Source organism: Paralichthys olivaceus, chromosome 15, assembly GCF_024713975.1.
Source record: "Paralichthys olivaceus isolate ysfri-2021 chromosome 15, ASM2471397v2, whole genome shotgun sequence".
Lineage (NCBI taxonomy): Eukaryota > Metazoa > Chordata > Actinopteri > Pleuronectiformes > Paralichthyidae > Paralichthys > Paralichthys olivaceus.
Window position 1 is genome coordinate 22743042 of NC_091107.1, and position 14397 is coordinate 22757438.

General features: G+C 39.4%; 1 protein-coding gene across 42 annotated transcripts in view; it reads right to left on the reverse strand.

Moving 5' to 3' along the window:
* Positions 1-14397, reverse strand: part of dlg2 (discs, large homolog 2 (Drosophila)) — a 183029-nt gene that overhangs the window by 70744 nt on the left and 97888 nt on the right. The window contains exon 1 of one of the 42 annotated variants that reach the window (XM_069510348.1): positions 1578-1769. The exons of 40 other annotated variants lie outside the window; for them this stretch is intronic. In XM_069510348.1, coding sequence (XP_069366449.1) covers positions 1578-1661 — 84 coding nt within the window. In that variant the 5' untranslated portion in view covers positions 1662-1769. Of the gene's footprint in view, positions 1-1577; positions 1770-14397 lie in introns of those variants that run through there. One more of the 42 variants, XM_069510353.1, reaches the window with a different exon arrangement.

A 14397-nucleotide genomic window follows, 5' to 3' on the forward strand; every position in this document is an offset into this window, starting at 1 on the left:
AAACCTAATTGCAATAACTACAAGGTGCCTTTGAGCAAAGATTTTCCATTGGTCTTCCATAGACTGTAATTTTGCTGATTTTCTACCACTGGCTGAATACAGAAGAGATCTGCCCAATCAGGCACCCTCCAGTCACCAAACTGTAAGTATGGATGAAGGGCTATAGAAAAATAGGAGGATCAGCCATCCTTGAATGAGGAGGTGAACCCAGTCTTTGACTCCGAGCAGCAAAGAGGCCATAGTTTGTTTGTAGATGAACATGATGATTAGCTCCCAACTATCACAAAACTGAAAGGTCAACAATCACAACATTTTTAACTTGGTCTTCCCATCCTCTCTCACATCCTCTGCCATGCTTATACGATTCTTTCTATCACAAAATTAACTTCTCTCATCTTCTCTACACTTAACATGGTGTCGTCATGCACCACCTTCCAATACCTGATCACAACAGTTAAATGTTTCATGGAGGTCAAGTTAGAGGAAGTTAGAGGAAAGGTTGATTTTAGTTCATTTTTGACACAACCTAGCAGATGTTCTTGGTCTATGCAATATTGAAATTGCATGTCTAGTAGGAAAGTGGAGTAATGATACAAACCCCATGAGCAGCCCCTTGAGACAGTACAGCTACAAACATCATTCAGTACCAAAATGTTGGCTAGTTGGGTTTATGCACATCTGAAGGGTCCATCCACTTGGGAGCATGAATTTGCCATGAAAAAGACTTTTAGATTATGGGATAGCTTCTGTCCTGCATAAATGTCATTAGATGTGAATTATTTGCAAAATACTTGAAGAAAATCTCTAGAAAATATGTCTAGTAGTTGAGAACTGTGGACTTAGCATCACCCCCAGCCTGAGGCTATAGGGCAGAAGTCTGATTAATTGCACGAGTCTTATTTAGCCACATCAGTATTTGTTATCATTGGGAAATACACCTTTTTTTTTTTCGTCTTGTGAATATGACAAAACAGCAACACTGTGAAATGATGCATCCAAATGCATCCAAAGGCAAAAGAGAAAAGCTTCCAGTCTAGAAGGTTCACAGATCAGATGACACTGAGAGAATATGCTTGTGACAGCAGTGTCAAAACCTGGCAATTTTCGAGGCAAATGCTCCAAAAGATGTTGGGGACAGAATAACTGAAACAGGTGTAATTTGCCATTGCTTAATAAATCGATGTGGAGTGAGCCCCTGAGTTCCATGTGCATATGCAGGGGCAAAAAATACAAGAGTTTCCAGGCAGCAAGGCCTGTGTCCCTCATTGTTTATCTTCCCTCTCAAAAGAGACGGAAAGTACGTCACTGAGCAAAGTTAATTTCCCCCCAAAGTCAAATGGCTAATGTCAGCACCACTGTTAATCAAGTAAATCAACAGGTGAATTGCAGCAGGATTACCAGCTGCAGCACTAACTAAATCACATATTAAGTGCATAAAAAAGCAATTGATTAAAATGACCATATCAAAGCAACAGCTTAATGATGAGCTCAGCAGTGTATTCGCCATGAAATTGCATTCTCAACCTGTTTTGTCAAGCCAGAGGAAATCAGTAAAGCATACACTGTAGTGAACCTACCTTGTCTTTCAGCATCTTAGCTTTCCGGCTGTTCTGTACAAGTCGTCTCCCTAGCTTCTTGGCATACCAAATAGAGGCAAACATAGCGACAGGTGAAATTATAATGTTTTCTGGTCTGCAGGGACAGCCCAAACGGCTCTATCTGCTGCCCATCTGGAGTGAGTGGTCCTTATCAGCAGAGTATAGCGCACAGGCAAGAGCAAAAAAGAGGGAGGGAGGGAGGGAGAAAAGAGAGGATGATGCTGAGAGAGGGAGAGCATCTGCACAGCAAAGTCAGGTCTCCGTCAGCCATACAAGCAAGAGCAGGGAGGGAGAAAAAGAGAGACGGGGGAAGAGAAAGGTTAAGGAAGAGAAAGGAAGGAGGGACCAATGGTTTCCACGTGGATACAGCATCTTGAGCACCAATTAAATTCTCCTAAGAGATTTTTGGCACCTCCCTTTTTCCAGAGGTGCGGGTGGAAAGGAGTGGGTGATGCGCTGCTGTCACGATACCAACGCCAGCAGCACTCATCATCCAAAAGCCAATCACAGCACTGAACAAAAACTTACTGAAACATCACATTTTTACCACAATACTTATATATGATGAAAAAAATCAAGCTATAAACCTTTAGATTTCTATCATCACAAAACCCACCTTACTACATATGGACAGCATTTCAACAGCATAAGCCATTCAATATATCTGCATTGCTTAACTGTCTTGCTTTGATGGGAACAAGCTGTATTGTCCTGCACATTCTGGATACTGGAGTGTGCACGGATTATGTGGAAGACAACATTTGATCATGAGTTAAGCACAAAACTCTGTTGCATTTCTGACAGTGGGTCAACACAGGAAGCTTTTCAGCCCTGTTTTTGAGTCAGGTGTCTCATGTGTGTTTGACAGTACAGATTCACTCCTATTTAAATCAACCCAGCTCTCTACGCAGGCCTCCTCTCACCTTTACTTTCTCTCACAAGACAATTTTTTATGCTTTTAGAAAATCCCTGGGTTTTATGCATATAACTACAGCAACCGTGTATTGGACTCTGTTCCTTAACGCCTCCTGTTCAGACTCTGAGGTGCTGCTCCGACTGCTGCTTGTGCCATGCTTGTGTAGACACAGTTTAACAGAGTAAATGCTTGAGGTGCAATTGCTTCCCTTTGGCGGTCAACGTATGCAATACGTAGAGCTGAACTCTGAGAGCTGTATGACTCAAACAGATTTGACATACAGGTGCTTCCGCATCTATTAGATGATTTAAGAAAGGTAGGACTTTAGCCAAGAGAGGAACTGAGAGTTGGGGCCTGGAAGCTGCGGGATCCCAGGAGCAACAGAGTTGGTGGCAGCATGCATTATGATGATGGAGAAGGAAGATGAAGATGAAGAAGGAAGGAACAGTAAAGAGAGATGCACCATGTTTGACTGCATGTGTGACCCCATGCAAATCCCGTCAGTCAGCAGTGTGTGTGTCCGTTGCCCCGGCGGTGGGGAGAAAACTGATGAAGCTATAGTATTGAAAGTAGTAAAAGTATTTTTGCTGTATGCACTGAAAATGTTTATCTATGTAATTTTGTTGTGTGAATTGTGTAAACTGTTATTTATATTTATAAAAAAAGCAATTTGTTTAATGCATTGTCATTTTGTGTTTTTTAAAGAAAAACAATACAATTGGTTCTGGCATCGTTTAGGACCCAGAGACATTTATCGATTTAGCACCGGTATTAGAACCACACAAATGTCCCTGACTTTGTTCAGACAAAAACATAGCCTCAAAAAACTTGTAAGAGAAAAAAACACAATCTGCCAATCTCAGTGGTTTACAATCCTCATGTGGCATCTCCGTCACCACCATAACCCCATTATGTAATTACACTCTATAATAGCCTAGTCACTGCAGCAACGCTGTAACCCTTTACCACTACAAGTGAAGCTGAGACAATGGAGACAGATGCATTCAAAGAAGTGAAGTATACCAGAGGCAGGATCAGAAAGAAGTAAACTACAAAGATCACAAGTTAAAGATGTGTTTCATTAATGTGCTGGTTGCTGACATCACACCTCATAATGGGCCATATTAACACTGCTGCATCACCCTCCTCTTCCTCTGAACCCAGACACTGCATTTTACCTCTGGGCTTCAATTCAAACCTCTCTCATCAGTTAGTTCACTTGCTTCGCATCCAAATTATTCTGGAATAGAACCACGACGAAGGCACAAAGGCCTGTTCCTCCCACTTCAGTGTTTGTGTTGACAGCGTATTCCGGACCAACGTCCTATAATAACACGGCTGCCCTTCTATCACTAAAGAGAGGGAAAACTGCAGGCTAATTGCCAGGAAAGATGACACCACACAGCTGAACAATGATAAACTACAGGGTGGGGACTGGGGAGGTGACGTGGCTGTGTTTTTCTTCCAAGAGCCTCAGACTGTCTCATTCTGCCCTGGTTTGTCCAAAAACAGTTTTCAGTTTGGAATTACAGCAAATAATTGGAATTTAACAATATACAAATTTTTTGTATCTATTTTTCCTTCCTAACAAAGACAATGATCCAGACATTTGGTGTTAGCAACCCAGAAGTTTTCTGGGAGTAGAGAACCCACAAAAACACATTATTATGTCTCCCCACAAATAAGAGAGCTTCCAGGACAGGGAAAACATAAAAACCAAGGCCAAGTAATTGTAAAATGCCCAGTTCCATCAACATGATGGTGGCTGTGAGAAAATCCAAACCTTTTTCAAGTATCAAATCTACCATTATGTTTCCTGTTGAGAGACAAATTTTATTTGCTAAGCCAATATTCACAAATCCCAACAAGGTGCACAATCCTCTGTTCTTAACCCTCAACTACAGTGAGAAAAAACTGACAAAAACCCATTTTTATCAGGGGATAAAACAAGGAATCCTGCAAGTGAGGGACCCCTCTCCCAGGACAGACAGATGTGTAACAGACCCCATCAACAAAATAACAATATTTAAAACGTTCATGGAGTGTCTAAAATGAATGGAGAAGTGTATTAGTAAATATTTATACAAAATAAAATGTATACATATATGTATAGCATTATTGTAATTAATAGTGGTATATGTGGGCAGGCATATTGTATATCTAAGCTAGCTGGTTAATAATAAGCATAATCAGCTGCCCCCCCATTCCACAAAGAACCAGCCTCAATCCTGGATCGGGATGGAACAATGACTCAACAAAATACAGGACTTTCCCACAGGACACCACTCCTTGTTTCTCATGTGAAACAGGTCGGAAATGGATCCCAACCATTTTTCTCTTGTCTTTACGACCATATGAATTGCTGCATACTCGAGGATAATCTGGCCAGTGTTTGATCCAATTTGCTCCATGTGACAATTGTGAGTGTTCCAAACTGGAGGCCAGTTGGTGCAGATTATCTGATCAAATAATCAATACGTGTGACGGGTTTACAAAACAATATTAATGCTAATATTAATGAGACTCTTCGATCCCAAAATCGTAAATATCAAACATGTTTGATGGTGTAAATGACTCCGTGAATTTGAATGTCGGGCCTGAGGGACACTTGGATGACACCACAGTAACAGTATGGAGACATTTTATGTTTTGGTTTTCTGTTATTTTTTTAATTGCTTATACAGTGCTTCTCTATTACAATACACCAATGATGAATTGGGAGCTATTTGGGGTTCACTGTCTGCTGAAAGATACTTTATCATTGTCTTTTATTGTAACCATGACAACTAATAGTAATCTAGGGGAAAATGTATTCCTTATATTCACATGCATATACTTATAACCATGGCAAAGTAGAACTGATAGGCCGCTGCCAGTGCAATCCACTTGTTTATTTTGGTAACAAGAAAGCTGATGACAGAGGTCCAGTCATTATTAGGGCAGTAATTCAGTAGACACTGCAGTGTCTCAAATTTGGTAGTTAAGATTTAGACTTTAGAATTCCCACTGCTACTTTGCTAGTCACCATCGAGTTTTGTACGTCTCCGACAAAAGCCCCAGATTGACACTCAATCAGCAGTTGCCAGTCGCAATGTGTCAACTCTTATAATACGAGATTAAAGAGGCTTGCTGACGCACTTGTGACATGCCAGTATGCCACAGACTTCAATTTTATTTCCAACCTGCTGGAAATCTATCCTGAGCCAGTGACCACTCCAGCCAGCTCCAGCCAATCAGAGTGCAGGACGTGTGGAAAAGTGGTGAAGGTACATGTAGTGGTGAGGTTCCTGCTGATATTTTTACACTGCACATATCTGTAATCAGGGACATTAAGCAATAACCACGTGTGTCAGGGACAGGTCAACACAAATTCAGTGCAGCTATTAACTGTGCTGTGCTGGTGTCGCATTCTGACAGAAAAATGCGGCCCTCAGTGCACTTTATTCTTGATATGCTCTGAAGCATTTAACCTCCTCCAGCCTGATGTGTCTGTCTGTGAGCAAGATGACACATAAGAGCACTGTGATTTTGTGATTTAAGTTTGAGGACCAGTTGAGGGGTTTGTGTAAGATAGTATGTGAGCCACCTGTCACTAGTCAGCTGTTTAGTCTGAACTCTGCTTGAGAAGACTTTTTGTTCTTACTGTGCCTGTCTGAATATCACACCATGAATGAGTATCAACACTACATTCCCCAAAGTTGGCATGAGGATAGTAAGTGATTACTTCCTTTTTATTGCAACTGTCTAAACCATATTGCAGACTATTTAAATAAGACATGGCATCTTATTTATTATCTAAAAACAGGTAACACCTAGTGGTAAAGAGAAGAGGGTTCTTTCCTTGCAAATAATCTTTTTATGAAAGGTGATTTCAAACTTATGTATAAAGGTTAGTTTACCTTAATTTAAGGTAGCTTCTCAATCTAAATATTGTATGTAAAATGGTGCTGATACTTTTTAGAACTTTCTATGGAGGGGTTATATTTGACATTTATCTGAAAAAGCTGAACCTATGAGGGAGCTGTAATGCAGATTCATTTCAACAACAACACAAGCTGGTCAAGACTGTCATCTTAAGTAAAGTAGAATTACCGCACTGCAGTTGGATGCCAGTGCAGTTTGCATATATATTTACATATTTCTACCTTAAAGGTCCAGTGTGTAAGATTTAGGTGAACGGGAACTATTGGCAGAAATTGAATGTAGAATAATCCTCATGATGTTTTCACTAGTTCATTTCATCTAAATTGTATGAATTGTATTTTTGTAGGCCCTTTATATTTAAATACTTGGTGACAATTTATATTAGGGAACACATATCAACCATTAACTAGTTGCTTATTAGCACGGATATTAGCGGCATAGTCTTGAAGTCATCAGCCAATTTCTCAGGAGATGGCTGGGGCTACCTCGGTCCTTGAGCAGCATTGCCTTGTACAGCCATTCCACCAAACTGCAGCTCCCTTTCAGTGGACTAACGGAGGAGTTCAAAGTCACTCGCACCAGAGAGGTGATGATGTACAACCAGCGAAAGAGGGCCAAATATGCCAGATCATCGCTGAGTGCCGGAGTAACGGCTGGAAAGCCTGCTGCGAACCAGTCGAGGTTGGGTGCCGTGGCTTCGCTGGACAGTTACTTGTGCGAACCCTCAAACTCCTTGGAGCGAACGGACTGCATACTAAGAGAGCCATCAAGAACACGCTAGAGGCCGCGGAGAGAGCCTCAAGGTGGCTGTGGATCCGCAGGGGGGATCCGTGGAACTACGCGCCACTTGGGCACAAGCCGGGGACTGATCACCCCCGGCTGGGTCGCCCAGGAGAGGGTGTCTGAAGATTAAAGACCCGAAACACCCTATGACCCTGGGTTCTTCACTGATGACGTGTCCAAGTATCACCGGAAGGTGTATTCAACTCCTTGGCTCTTTATTAGTCATTATAAAGCACTTATTAATGCCTTATTCTTAATGACCTTATTCTGCAACTACTCCATTGATTAACAGTTTTCCCTTAATAACCTCCTCATTACTGCTTATTGATCGTAAGTAAGGAAGTTGTTGTACATGAATTACAATCAAGTGCTTGGATATGTTTACTTTGTGTGTTCCCTAATATAAAGAGTTACACAATACTTAATATTTACATAGAGGGGGTCCTCTCTACGGAGGCCGCCATGTTTTTTACATTAGTCCAGACTGAACAAACTAAACATCTTTTGAGTTTTTATGACTACTACAGTTTCTTTTTCATGTTTGGAAGAAGAGGCTGAGGTGAGGGGTGTTCAGCTGCATTATGCAAGTTCAACACTAGATATCACAACATTCTACACACTGTACCTTTAAATCAAATGTATTGCTTTTTCAGACATAAAGCAATACATTTATTTAAGACCCATCTTTTTTGTTACTCTTATACTCTTATTGTTATTAGTCTGTTTGCTTATTAGTTGGTTTGGTGTGGTCAGGTCTGCCAATAAATCTTCATTGACTAACATAAAACAATTTTTCTTTCACATGACTATTATGTCGCGCAAAATTCACATGTTCACTTATCCTTTGCATAAACCTCACAAGCAGAAAAGAAAGTCCTGTAAGGATAAACACAGTCTACCTAATAGATGTGCCAAGGTAACGTTAGTGTTCATAGAAGTGAGCCAGCAGCACTCATAAGCTACCTTTAGCATATGTGCTACAGTCAGATCTTTTTCTCCTGTGTAATGGTGGTGTTTTCTCTAAAACTACAGTCAAGCCTAAAATAATATAAACGATACATCACTGTGTCTAACTGCTCGATTTGCAGTGGTTTGATTGTGTTAATAAGCTCCACAGTTGAACAGTTCACATACTACATCTGACATGACGAGACACTACTTGCAGTTCCATAGCTGACCACTGATATGACCACTGATATGAACGACTGGAAACTGTGTGGCGCTGTGTCGTGCTCTGCCCACATGAATACTTAACATTCAGTGTAGAAGAAATCAACACCCATCCGTATTTTGAGATTCGCAAAATTAAACTGGCAGTGTCTCAGTACTATAGTTTTAAAGACATTTTCATGGTAGGACACTGTGCGTGACAATTTTACCTTACTTATACTTTGCAGCCAATTAACGGTTCATTTATGACAATTTTAGACTTTGTAAGGAGCTGCAGGAACCCTGTATAAGGTGACTGTGACATTTTTATTTTTGACCACTGAAATGTAATCATCTGATCATCCAAGAGACAAATGATGAAAAGTTGAAGAAATTCCCTCTAGTCAGTCTTGATAAATCACATTCAAGAGGACACTGTGACCTTGACCTCTGACCACCAAATTCTAAACAGGTCACCCATGAGTCAAAGCGAAAACTGCCAGAGGTAATGAAATTCCCCATTGGCAGTTTGGCTATATTGACCTTTGACCTGTAACCACCAAAATCGGATCAGTTCATCTTTGAGTCCAATAAATATTTGGACCAAATTTGAAGAAATTCATCAAGGTATTTTAGAGTTCACAAGAATAGGACGGACAGACATACGGACAACTAAAAAAATACAATGCCTCCCGCTGCTGGTGCGAGGGCATACAAATTTGAAAATGTTGAGAATTAAATACAGATATATTGTATTTATTACTTTTAGTCAAATTTTACTTAAATAATAAGTCTACAAATGCATTTAAGTATTAGTCTGTGTAGCAGTAGCTATCACAGAGGGAACTCGTGTTTTGTTTTATTTTCCCCTCCATTTACATTCCAGTATGGTATATTTTTGTGTCTGCTGCCAAGAGCTTGGAGTGTCAAGGTTAGATAGTCCAGGGAGGCTGAGTCCTCGCTTACTGGGGAGAATTGTGAAAGGCTGTCAAGCAGGGCTGGGAGAGGCTTTGGCCATCTGGAGTGCAGGGTCCTGGTGTCTCAAGGGTCTCACTCAAGTTGTGCTCTGCGTGTGTGAATGGGTTTGTGTGTATGAGAGACAGGTCTGTTTGGCGGGAAGGAGAACACAGTGGGGATAAGGTCGATGTCATCAAGCCACCCTTGGCCTCATGCAGGAGGCCAGCTGCCTGCATTTGCATTTTCTTAGTCTCTAAAAACACGTACAAGAAGTTGAGAATATTTACAGAGACTGTAGCTCAGGGAAAATAATGCGAGATGTATTTATGTTCACAGGAGGACTGGGAATTGAAATGCGATCCTTCCTTCAGATTTTCAGGTTACTATGCATACGTGAGAAATAACTCTTCAAGAAGAAGTCTTCAAGTCTTCAAACCAGGTACATTTGCAAGTAAGTATGCATTCACTAAAGCATATTGTTAACCTGCCTAAATGGAGTGGGTTGTTTGCTTGTCCTGTGGTAATTCTCCTGAGCTACTTATTATTCCTCGTCATTAGTGAGCCCTCCTCAAACAGTTCTACAATAGAGTGTCACTTTCTATTGTTTCTATATAAAAACATCTGCACACATCATCCAGCACACAGTCTATGGTGGAGAGTGAAGTTTAAAAACTCTGTATTCATCCCTTCTGGTTTAACTGCAATAAAGATCTTATAGTCACGGTTTTGCATTAAATGAAATTGAATTTGCTTTATTATTGTTCATGTGTGGCTTAAACAAGTTTGAACGATTTACTTAGCTGTTTTTTTTTTTATACATTGCATGTTGGCTGTTTCTGAAATCTGTTAAGCAATTGAAACAAGCTCAGTAATTATGTTTAGTATAAAGCATTAAAGCAACAAATTAATGTTGTGCTTTTACTTTGAAAACAAATTACCAAACAGTAAGTACTGTAATTATATGTGTTGTTGCCATGGCAGAGATCGACACCCGTGGTGGGTCTGTCTGTCTGTGTCAGTCTGATATGTAAAACAAAGATATTATATATATGTTTATATAATAAGTAGTTGGGTAAGAGTGGCCCTATGGTTCCTTAAGCAGTCAAAATCACCTTAGAAAAGCTAGAAGAACAGAACCACCTATGTTTCTGAGTAAAGATGAAAAGTCCCACTTGAGTGGCAAAGGCTCTGTTACTGATACTGATCAGAGCAAGACACAGAGCATAGTTATCAATCAAGGGGTGGGCTGCATGATATACAGTAGCAGGGAGAGCTAAACCAGACACTGCAAATTTCTCCTTGAGTTGATGTTGAGGCAGCTTTAACCTACATGAGGAGCAGGGCACAGAGAGGGAGAGGACCCAACAAATCAATTATGTGTATGAGAGAAGCATACATATAAGAAGTGAAAGACAGGCTTTTGGGGAAATTAAACCAACAACAAAATAAGAAAATTAAATAGACCTCACCCATGACAGTGAAGAAGCACAAATACATGTAAATACAACAGTTCCTGGTTTATTTCCCACACGGAGTCCCACTATTCCTGTTTTTCTCTCTCCCTTATCACCAAGTGTTAACTTGAAGTGGGAGCTGTAGGGTTTCTGTCCAGTACTGTAAGGTCTAAACTTCACTTTGAGTCAGTGTCTTGAGCTGTATGTTGAGATGTTGCAATATACAAATAAAACTGAATTGACACACACTTACACCTTTCTGTCAAAAAAAGTGAGGTTCTACTGTGAGGAACTGCCCTGAAAGCAATGTTTTGTGAGGGTGTCTCATCTATTGACCACCAGTGTAGTTTTCGTTTTTGTTGAAACAAATCATTTATTTATAATAATTGCTTTGAACTTGTGTCTCTGTCTCTTTTGCCATGGTTCTAGGCACAGCTCATGGACATAGAGAATCACCATAACACAACATCATAATATTTTACCCCAAAATGGATCTAATTCAATCCAGAATCCTGCAGCTTGAAACTTTATTCTCATCACTTCTCTAATCCAATTTGCAAACTGCAAAACACACATGACCATATGTGTGAGTACCTGCTTTACACTCATATAACACACACACACACGTGCAAACATACACATAGCTGAACTTGGAGAGCTGCATTCTGAACCAGATTGATAAATTGAGCCAAGCCATGACCTTGACTTGCTGAATGCCATAGGCCAGCACACATTAAAACGCGCAGACACACAATCACAGATAGATACACGGGTCAATAACTACCAAGTGCATATTATTATGGTGCTGCACAGCACCAACAGTTTACACTATATACATGTAAAAGGCAACAAAAGGTTCTTGTTGATGAAACCCCTTCTTCATGTCCATGTATGTATGAACTATACTTCTAGGAATGTTATCCTGAAACTAATATTTGATGACGTAACCATTTAAGAGGATCATATTCGAAGGGGGTGTCGTACAGTGTCAAAGTTTTCCTTATGGATACCACTTTTATATGCAACACAGATTTGCCACAATGTACACAATGTGTACATGGTCTCATACAGTCCTGTGTGGGTTCAGTCACTAATGTGCCTGTCTAACTGACAGTCGGTTAGTTATCAGAATCTGAATCAGAAATACTTCATTAATCCCCGTAGGGAAATTCAAATGTCACAGAGCTCCAGAGAAAGAGGTGAAAGATCATTGACAGCTTATCTGGCAATACGGGAGTCTCTATATCCCACGATAAGATGCCGAAACATATGTTTCATGAGTTTAATTTCTTAACCTAAAGTTCCAGTCTGTTTATTTCCTATTTTAACTAAATCTAGTCAACAGGACTTTTACTATAAGTTAGCATGGATATCATGTGACTAACATCACATGACATCATGGGGGTGATATCACAGAAAGGGGTCGGATAGGTGTCAATCAGAGGCCCCCCGCTTGGAATTGCATGACGACGTCAGTGACAGAGGATTCTGACAACAATGATGAACAATGATTCTGAGATCAATTTTAATGATTTAAATCTGTCATAAATCAGACAATGTTTCTAATAGTTATCAAATTATGTTTGTGATGTATTCAAGCAACACAATATGCATTGGGTTGTTTAAAATGTGTTTCTTTTTTTATTGGTTGATAATGTGGGACAGCATGCTTTAGGTAATCTGGGACAGTCATTTAAGTTCTCTAAATGGGGAAAAGTATGCATTTAGGGACTCCCTGAAGTAAAAAAGACTAACTGAAGAGATGAAGCATATGGTCTGCAGTTGTCCAGGACAGAGATGATCCAGAGTAAGGGTGTGTTAGGGTGTGTCAGTCCTGTGTTCTGCAGCCACTGGGTTCATGATACATGCGAAGACAATGGGGTGATGGTCGATGATGGATCTCTCACCTGCAAGGACTGAATGAGTAAACTGTTATTGTTATTTTTGTTTGTTTGATTGATTTTTAAAATGTGATAGGCCTTTAATAGAAAGTTTTAAAAACATGAATTCTAGTTTTTGTATTTAAGATATGATTCTTTATGAAACAAATATGACCTGTATTTATTAATATAATTTAATATATCATTTTTTATGAATGATATACATTTTGTTCTTCATTTTCCTAGTCATTTTTTCATAATGCATTTTTAAATTTGGTAATATTAAGCTTGGTATGCACAAAGCAGGAAGATTTAGTCTTCTTTAGCCTAATACAAGTGTCCCAGATTACAAAGTGACTTGTCCCAGATGATCAAATTACGCAGGAACATTTTTTTTGGCACAAAGAACACTCAAAGTGTTCTGAGTATGATATCTCTATTTTGTCTTCAGGTGTGGTTAGAAAACTCCTTGAGGAGTACAGAAAGATATAACCTGTTCATCTAAGACTCAAAGAATTCAAAATTGCTAGATTTTTCCAGTTTACCCGAATTCACCCTTCAAGCAAAAATACCATTAGGTCCAAATCTAAAGGATCTTGAACACAAAACCTAATTATGATCCCCATTACTCATTAGCTGATTTATTGGTACTGCTACTGTTTATATTGATATAAATGTGAAATTAGGCTAAATGGTCAGACTTCATTGAATTGAATAGATGGTTGATAAGACAGTGTAATGGCATTATAAGGACACTCTGCTTGACATTGGTTAACTTGGTCTCTTCTCCTTTTCTTTCAGGAAAAACAGAGTGGATGTTGTTAGTGAGAGCTGCAGGGCTGGGACCAAAAAAGGTTAGCCTGCCAGATCTCCAATTCTCCCAACACAAACCCTGCAGCCACAGGGGTTAAAAATCTGCCCTTGCTATGGCCCTGTTTACCGCACAATTAATTATGAAAATGTGCTTTGCAGATAAAAGTAATGTAACACATGCCAGGGGGAACTTAAATTTGATTTAAAAATTGATGTAGCAAAAGTAAAGATGCCATAAGGATAAAACTCCAAAATCCCAAGTCCTGGACTTCTAATAATGAAACTACAAGACCCTTTGTCTTTAATAGTTACTCCCATGTCCTTTAAACTTCACAAATGTATTTTTATAAGACAATCATTCTTTTGTACAATTGTGGTCTTCAGGACCAACCTGACAACACTAAAAGAATGTCGGTTGACAAATTAAGTACAGAGGATATTATGAAACATTTTTAGTAATGAATTTAGGCTTTGACATTTAAATTGGTAAATCATGTCACTACAAGTAAAACATAAGGTGGCAGAGTGGGCCAGACTCTCCTGTGTTTCTATCACTAGATATTAAAAGTCTGTAGATTTGTAAATGTTCTAACTATTTTGTCTTGTTTGCTAAACTATTAGTTATAGATACAGTGTAATAACTATTTCCAAAAAAATGTAATTATCAAAAGAATAACACTCAACTTTTATGAGAATGTGGTATAAGTTTTCCAAGAGACTGATGTACAAGTTATTTTCCCCATGAATCAACTCTAAGTATGTTGATTTAACATAGACATATTTAGAGCAATTCTTTGATTTAATGTGGCCTGTTTGCTTTGACTCAACTCACTTTTCTTGGTAAATAATGATTCACGTACATTTTATTCACCTAACTCCACACAGCAGATGTACTTTGGAAGTACAAGGTGACTAATTTAAAA